The sequence below is a fragment of the Primulina tabacum genome, unplaced genomic scaffold, assembly GCF_025594145.1.
Source record: "Primulina tabacum isolate GXHZ01 unplaced genomic scaffold, ASM2559414v2 Contig499, whole genome shotgun sequence".
NCBI lineage: Eukaryota > Viridiplantae > Streptophyta > Magnoliopsida > Lamiales > Gesneriaceae > Primulina > Primulina tabacum.
The window spans coordinates 84,110-92,530 of record NW_027459763.1 but is presented as its reverse complement, the minus strand read 5'-3'; the positions used below and the strand labels follow the sequence as shown (position 1 = coordinate 92,530).

Genomic DNA, 8,421 nt, shown 5'->3' with positions numbered 1-8,421 from the left:
GAGACAGAAAGTGGATTTGTTAGAGGGGCTTCGGTTGGTGCCATATCCGGTGCTGTTTACTCCATCGAAGTCTTTGAATCATCACTTTTTGTGGCAGTCCGATGAATCTGGGATACAGTGTCTCCTGTATTTGGTAAGTCTTATCTATTGAATGGATTAATAATCTTGAGTCAATACTATTCAATTGCAGACGTGATAATTCTGGCATTCAATCTTCGAGATTTATAGCATGTTTAGTAATCTGATTGAGTTTGGAGCTAATAATCTGACTGTACAGATTGATGTGATAGTGAGCCTTCTAAGTGGCAGACTTGTCCGCGAGCGTATTGGTCCAGCTATGCTAAGTGCCGTGCAAAGTCAGGTATTATGCTGCTCGATTGCTTTTCTTTGAAATAGGGATGACAGTATTTTTACTTTTTTGACTTTAGAATTTTTCTTCGTTAATCAGATGGAACATGTAGAAACAACATTTGAAGACGTTCCCGACATTTTTGACACCGGTGGGGCAAATGGTTTGTTAGTAGACACAGTTGAAAAGTTCCCAGATATATACTCTTGCTAATATACTATCCTCCAAAAATTAGATTTACTAGTGTTTATCCATTATATATATAACTTCAAAAATATCGTACTCAGCTCAAAATCAAAACGTAGTAAACTAATTTTAAGTATGATTCAAACTATTTCATCGTAACAATTTATTTATAACAAAAAATATTATTTAATGCTTGTGGCAACACATTAAACGGTATATCGGTTAGATTAAATATTTTCTTTAGTCTTACTTTATAGATTTTCAAAGATATTTTATTGAAAATGTCTATAATTTTTGCAGTGATAAAGATGCAATTAGTAAAAATAATCACATTAAAAACACATTTTTTCATACTGCAATTCAATTTTTATAATATATATATATATATATATATATATCAAAACATTTTTTCATACGCATAAAGTCTCAACTAAAATAAAACATTATCCTGTCATCAAATATTAAGTATCAACCAAAAACCAAACAGAAAATATTCATCCAATATTTCAATATAATATAAGATGTTTCTGGGGAAAAAAAAGAGAGAGAGGTAATAGACTCGAGACAATCACGAATCCAACTAAATTACCAACGACTATAAGAAATAAGTGGAAGTTAACCAAAATCTTCAGACGGTGACTAAATGAAGAAAGGAAGAACAGAAAAACTTTTAGCAACCAAATCTAGTAAACATTCTCTATCCAAAAATCCATGATTAGGGGGACTAAAATGTAGAAAACAAAAAAAATGTGCCGATGTTTCAAGATAGCCGTTGATGACTTCACCGCACAAGCTCGGAAAAGCAGCCTAAAATATAGAGTTGTTGTATGTTCAAAGTCCCCACCTATGTATCGTTAAAAACTATGTGTTTGTCTTTTCATCATGTATATGCAGACTAGAAATATTGAGAGATTGAGAACTTGATCATGTAGGATACAAGATGGTTAACATTATCTATTTTCTACAGTTACCCTTCCTCCTCACCTTTTCTCCCTGCAAGAGTAAGAAAAAAATCGTCTAGATGAGTTAGAGACCACCACAAGCTCGAAAAAAAGCCTAAAATAGAGTTGTTGTGTGTTCAAAGTCCCCACCTATGATAATAGTATCGCTAGAAACTACGTGTTTTCTTTTCATCATGTATATGCAAACTAGAATATTGAGAGATTGAGGACTTGATCCTATAGGATACATGATGGTTGGCATTATCCATTTTCTCCAGTTACCCTTCCTCCTCACCTTTTCTCCCTGCAAGAGTAAGAAAAAAAATCGCCTAGATGAGTTAGAGACCACCACAAGCTCGGAAAAGCAGCCTAATAGAGTTGTTGTGTGTTCAAAGTCCCCACCTATGATAATAATATCACTAGAAACTACGTGTTTGTCTTTTCATCATTAATATGCATACTAGAAATATTGAGAGATCGAGGACTTGATCCTGTAGGATACATGATGGTTGGCATTATCCATTTTCTCCGGTTACCCTTCCTTCTCACTTTTTCTCCCTGCAAGAGTAAGAAACAAAATCACCTAGATGAGTTAGAGACCACCAATACTCTATCTAAAGTGCATGTCGTGGGCTGAAATGTCTACAAAATACCCAAAGGATAACAAGTATATATATATAGATAAGGCGCGTGAGAAAACTGAAAAGGGGACATTAACAGATTTTGCTCGTAAGTTAATAGCATATTCACTTGTTTTTTCAGTAAAATTTTGGACTACACTACGTAAAAGATTAACTATTAGAAAAGTGGTATTACGAAGATCAAACATGTTAATCATTCACCTGTATTTCCACCACATTCGAAGCTCGCAAAGCATCCAGTATAAGTTGGACATTCTGTCAGCTCCCTAATCTGAAAAATTAAGAATGTATAATATTAGTATTCATAGCTAAGTCTCATCTTAATAGGTGGCAAATCATTTAAACAGTTCGATATGATCAGCCATAAAATATCCAGCTGCCTCTGTCACTATGATAAGAGGTTAAATGGCAGCACAACCATCCTGTATCCTACAGGATCAGGTTCTCAATCTCTCAATATTTCTAGTCTGCATATACATGATGAAAACAAACATAGTTTCTAGCGATACATAAGTGAGGACTTTGAACATACAAAAACTCTATATTTTAGGCTGCTTTTCCGAGCTTGTGCGGTGAAGTCATCAACGGCTATCTTGGCACATCGGCACAGTTTTTTTGTTTTCTACATTTTAGTCCCCCTAATAATGGATTTTTAGATAGAGAAGGTTTACTAGATTTGGTTTGCTAAAAGTTTTTCTATTCTTCTTTTCTTCATATAGCCACCGTCTGAAAATTTTGGTTAACTTCGACTTATTTCTAGTCGTTGCTAATTTAGTTGGATTCGTGATTGTCCCGAGTTTATTACCTCTCTTTTTTTTTTTCAGAAACATCTTATATTATATTGAAATATTGGATATGAATTTTTTCTGTTGGGTTTTTGGTTGATACTTAATATTCTGATAACATGATAAGGTTCTTTATTTTAGTTGAGACTTTATGCTTAGAGAAAAATGCTTGGATATATTATAGATATATAGATATATATATATATATATTATAAAAATTGAATTGTGGTATGAATAAAATATGTTTTTTATGTGATTTATTTTTACTAATTGCATCATTACCACTGCAAAAATTATAGATATTTTCAATAAAATATCTTTGAAAATCTATAAAGTAAGACTAAAGAAAATATTTCATCTAACCCATATAGTGTTTAATGTGTGGACACGAGCATTTGAATAATATTTTTTTGTTATAATATAAATTGTTACGTTGAAAATAATTTGAATCATACTTAAAATTAGTTTACTACGTTTTGGTTTTAAGATGAGTATGATATTTTTGAAATTATATATATAATGGATAAATACTAGTAAATCTAATTTTTGGAGGAGTATATTAGCAAGAGTATATGATTTATTGGGTGATATTCTCCGAAATATCAAACAATAAACATGCTCCCATTATTCTTATACTCAAAAATCAAACTAAAACATGCTCGAAATATATAAATAAATCCATCTGTATAAATATATTTCAAAATATTTTATAACATTTTATTCTTGTTTAATTATGTGCTCGATATCTATCTAGTTTTCAAAAGTTGATCCACAGCCAGCATGATTCCCATTTCCTTGGAATAATTGTACAACACTTAACATTGAATTATCTAGAAATCGAAAAATACCATGGATTGCCCCAATTTAGGCTATATTCGATTAGTTTCAATTTGAGTAAAAAAATAAAAAACATATAATACATAAATTACATTTGAATTAATACAAAAATTAAATAAATTCAAAATTGAATTAAATGAATTGATATAATCAATGCAAACAATAATTAAAGTGGTCATTTATTACAGTACACACACACATATAATTAATTTTGATATCCTGCACACCTACCGTACACACTTTTCTGAGCACCGATGGTGTCACTCATCTATTGGATGTGATGAAATATAGAAAATTACGCATCGAATGGATGATGATATATATATATATATAAATTGCAATCATTTTGTTTAAAATTTATTTATACAGTTTGTAATAAAAATTAAATATCATAGTAACACAAATCATATCACAAATTAAATTGATTGATATAATCAATGTAAAAAATTTTTAATTTAGTTTATATTTTCAATAAAGTTTTTTCAATTTGAATAAAAAAATAATAAAAATATATAATATAATTATATTTTAATTAATATAAAATGAATTAAATTCAAATTTGAACTAAATGATTGATATAATCAATACAAACAATAATTGAAATTATCATTTATTGTAGTACATATATTTCAATATTAATGATATATCTTTTCTTTTTTAGAAAAACATTTTGACGGGAAATTAATATTTTTGGCAAAATATTAGAGTACTTGGTAAAAGGACATCGTAAAATGCACAATTGTATTTTAAAAAACCACTAAAGAACCAGTTGTTTCCTCGTTCAATGATTTTCTTCTTAACCTATATTGCTCATTAAAGAAATTGAGGACTTGATCATGTAGAATACAAGAAGGTTGGCATTATCCATTTTCTCCAATTACCCTTCCTCCTCACCTTTTCTCCCTGCAAGAGTAAGAAAAAAAATCGCCTAGATGAGTTAGAAACCACCAATACTCTATCTAAAGTGCATGTCGTGGGATGAAATGTCTACAAAATACCCAAAGGATAACAAGTCTATAGATTATAGAACAAGTCGCATGAGAAAGCTGAAAAGGGGATATTAACAGATTTTGCTCATAAGTTAATCGCATATTCACTTGTTTTTTCAGTAAAATTTTGGACTACACTACTAGTAAAAGATTTACTATAAGAAAAGTGGTATTGCGAAGATCAAATATGCGATACATTTCACCTGTATTTCCACCACATTCGAAGCTCGCAAAGCATCCAATATAAGTTGGACATTGTCTGTCAGCTCCCTAATCTGAAAAATTGAGAATGTATAATATTAGTATTCATAGTTAAGTCTCATCGTAATAGGTGGCAAATCATTTAAAAAGTTTGATATGATCAGCCATAAAATATCCAGCTGCCTCTGTGACTATGATAAGAGGTTAAATGGCAGCACTAACAGTTTTGGTGTTTCAAATCATGGCAGGCAAGATTTTCAGCCAGAGATGATTTTGATCCGATCAGGCATCTCCAAATTCCACTCCAAAGACAACTTACATGAATAACTAACCCGTCCAAGCTACTTCATTCTCAAAATAGTATCATTGTTACCTAATGAAACCAACTAAAAAGAGTGTACCATGATTCTAATGTGCATTCTTGGTCATACAAATTTACCATTTCCATATCAATATAAATCTTCTGATAAACTCAAGCGTATTACAGTTAGATATCAATTGTCATTTTATTTCATCCAAGAATATCTAACAAAACCGAAACATTTCAAAATTCTTAACCTATATTGCTCACTAAATTCCAATTAAAGAATCAAGCTTTTGATATTTTCAACTTTCTGATCTAGAGCCTCAAAATTTCTCTTCTATGTACCAACAATCAAAAAAGAATCGCAAGTTTAAGTTTAGATAAAATGGATAAAGAAATAAGCATAAGCAGGAAATTTTTCATTAATTTGACCGACTTACTTTCTTAAAGCTTGCTATTAAGTTTATGGGAACCCATCCATCCACATCCATTTTCTGGCGCAAATATGTGTCCTTCACCAAATTATCATCACTGCAAGATACATGTGAAAATCCAAGCGTTGATACCATGCGCAAATAGACAGCAATGAGCGGATGAATCATTTAGTATGCATAACAAAAATAACATACCAAATAATAATCTATCTGTTTCACAATTTTGGAAGGCAAGTGAGGATCAGGTATGGGAGACGACATTGGTGCATATGGAAACATAGGCATGTGCCCGGGTGAACCTGGGTGGGGTCCAAGAGCAAAATACGTAAAAGATGAAGCATCTGCAAATTGAAACAAAATATAATTAGCACGCAAGATAATCTACAGAAGCAAGTATCTCAAAGCAGCAAACCTCACCATTGTAGAACACTGGGGACCATAGGGCCGCGCACCCACAGGGGGAGGTGGAGGAATAAAAGGAGCACTTGAAACTGGACCACGTATGAAGGGCCGAGAGGCGACACTCTGCTGGGGTGCAAGGTTTACTCTGCTGCCAAAAGATTGATGGTTATAGCTCCAATCATCAATCCAACGTTCCTGGTATCGTTTGCTACCATGGCCATGATTAGAAGAACCATTCCCTTGAAGTTGCGGTCCACTGTTGTTCCTTCTAAAAGGACCACGCGGATGGTGTGGCTCATGCCCACTGTGAGATCCTCCTCTCTGTCCAACATCCCAACGTGTGTTGTCCCTAGGAGATACCCCCGAAGAGATGCTGGACTTCACTGGCTTAAAAGGAGACGCTTCAACCACAGAACTGTGTGAATTTGGTGCTTGAGAAAAGCTGCCGTTGGCTGTTATGTTTCTGTGACTTGTCCTGTCACCACCTAGCTCCGGAGAACACTGGCGGATAGGAATTCATGGTTCGAAGCTGAATTTGTTGCTACTTCCTGTGAAGACCAAGAGTCAACTGACGTCCCCTATTATTCACAAAAAGAAAATTTCGTAAGGAAAGCAGTCTAACTTGTACGAAAACTTGATCATCGAGTTCATAATAGCACTAGAAGCATATATAATAAACCCAAGCAACTAAGAACATCAGATAAATTGAACAGGTAGATTAAAAGGGCCAAAATATAGAGAACAACAATGACAGAAATAAAACCTGTGACAGAATGATTGGTTCGTGAGAGAGTTCTTCAAGAGAATCAGTCGAACTCGAAGAAGCCTTCGTGGAAGCACGAGCTGATTTGGAGAAATCAGGCCAAGATGCTGTCCCCATCAAAGCACCAACCTGCGGAGCAACACCATTAGCAGGATTGTTCCAAACACACTTCTTGGTTACACCAACATTCTCACTTCCCTCAGCCTGACCATCCTCGGCCAAGAAACTAGCAGGTGGTGCGATTAATTGGTTTAGGAAAATTTCAGAAGGCAAAACGTGCTTCTGATCAGAGATACTCGAACATGAACAAGGCGACGCGAGCCGTGAATGGCGATCAATAACAGAATTTACAGATTGAACAGAGGCGGAGGAGTCAGAAGCAGTAGCCATTGCAGAAACAAAAAAATAGGTCAGGCAACTGAACATCAAACCCACCAACACAATCGAATCGATTAAAGAAAACCCAAAAATTCCCACTCGAAATCGAAATCGCCTATCTCCGCCCGTTTTCTTGTTCGGAAGCAAATAAAAGTGCAGTGTTCTAGTCTCCCCGCATATATATAGAGCAATGAAGCGGGGAATTAGTTTCCTACGACAAATATAATTACAGCTCGGATTTAATTAGGATATACGTATTTAGTATCAAGATAAAAAATAAAGGTTAATTTTATTTATTTATATCGGAACAAATAATATTTTATATCTCGAAAAAAAAAAACAAAGAAGTAAAATAATCGATATTTAAAATCCGATATCTTTTTTATAAAAACAAAGCCTATGTTTTTAAAAATCGAAAAATCTTTAATGATTTATAAGGTGATTTATATCAAGTTTTACTTTTAAAATTTTGACATATGGTGATGATATAATTTATCTCCAAATTATCATTAAGAAGATCTTATCTTTGTATTTCAAATTGTTTCACATTAACTTTTTGCTAGAAAATTTTGATAGAATTAAATAAAACTCAAATACAAGATTAGATAAAAACAAAAAACTTACTCTAAAATTACTAAAAAAATAATAATCTAAATAAGAATAAAATATTTACTATTGTCATATTAATTTTTTCCTAAAAAAATAGCCGATTTATCTTTAATACCATACTTTAAATATAATAATTAATGTATAACATAACTATACTTTCAAAAATATAGATAAGGATTGGATGTTCAAAATTTGAAAATATGGTGAGAATAAGAACATGAGTGTTACTTCTGTTCTTAGATAATATAGAGATTATAATTTGCTTTAATCATTCTAAATCAATTGACAAAAATATTCTTTTAATTAAATAAAAATCATGATAGAAATCTACGTTAAACTAAATAGATTTTTTTTCAATTGACATGTAATAATTGTTCTAAATAATTTATGTACTAATTGATTCAAGCCCAAAAAATTATTAGAAAAAATTGGCTCTACAAGTATTTGTCACTAGTTCAACCCTAAGAATTATTATTATGGTCTGATTCATCTATGCACTGCTATCTAGAATATAGAGGTGATTTCAACATGTTCAAGAGTTGATTTTTGTCGTATAAGATTATTCATGGTACACACGTAGCATTTTGTTCTAAATATCACTT

The 8,421-nt window shown here is 32.3% G+C and overlaps 1 protein-coding gene and 1 long non-coding RNA gene across 2 annotated transcripts; one reads left to right on the top strand and one right to left on the bottom strand.

Annotated features, from left to right (window-relative positions):
* The first annotated feature begins 71 nt into the window (after positions 1–71).
* LOC142534420 (uncharacterized) lies at positions 72–675 on the top strand. The gene is made up of 3 exons (XR_012817053.1): positions 72–133; positions 278–361; positions 449–675. It is a non-coding gene; the product is annotated as an uncharacterized LOC142534420 (long non-coding RNA).
* An 840-nt stretch (positions 676–1,515) lies between these two features.
* On the bottom strand, positions 1,516–7,222 carry LOC142534416 (la-related protein 1C-like). Its single transcript, XM_075641288.1, has 10 exons — positions 6,833–7,222; positions 6,120–6,570; positions 5,863–6,008; positions 5,674–5,745; positions 4,932–5,003; positions 4,634–4,642; positions 2,319–2,388; positions 2,013–2,034; positions 1,772–1,780; positions 1,516–1,528 (listed from the first exon to the last, which is right to left on the bottom strand). Exons 1-10 carry the CDS (start codon positions 7,220–7,222, stop codon positions 1,516–1,518), a joined length of 1,254 nt encoding a protein of 417 aa, XP_075497403.1.
* Positions 7,223–8,421: the final 1,199 nt, after the last annotated feature.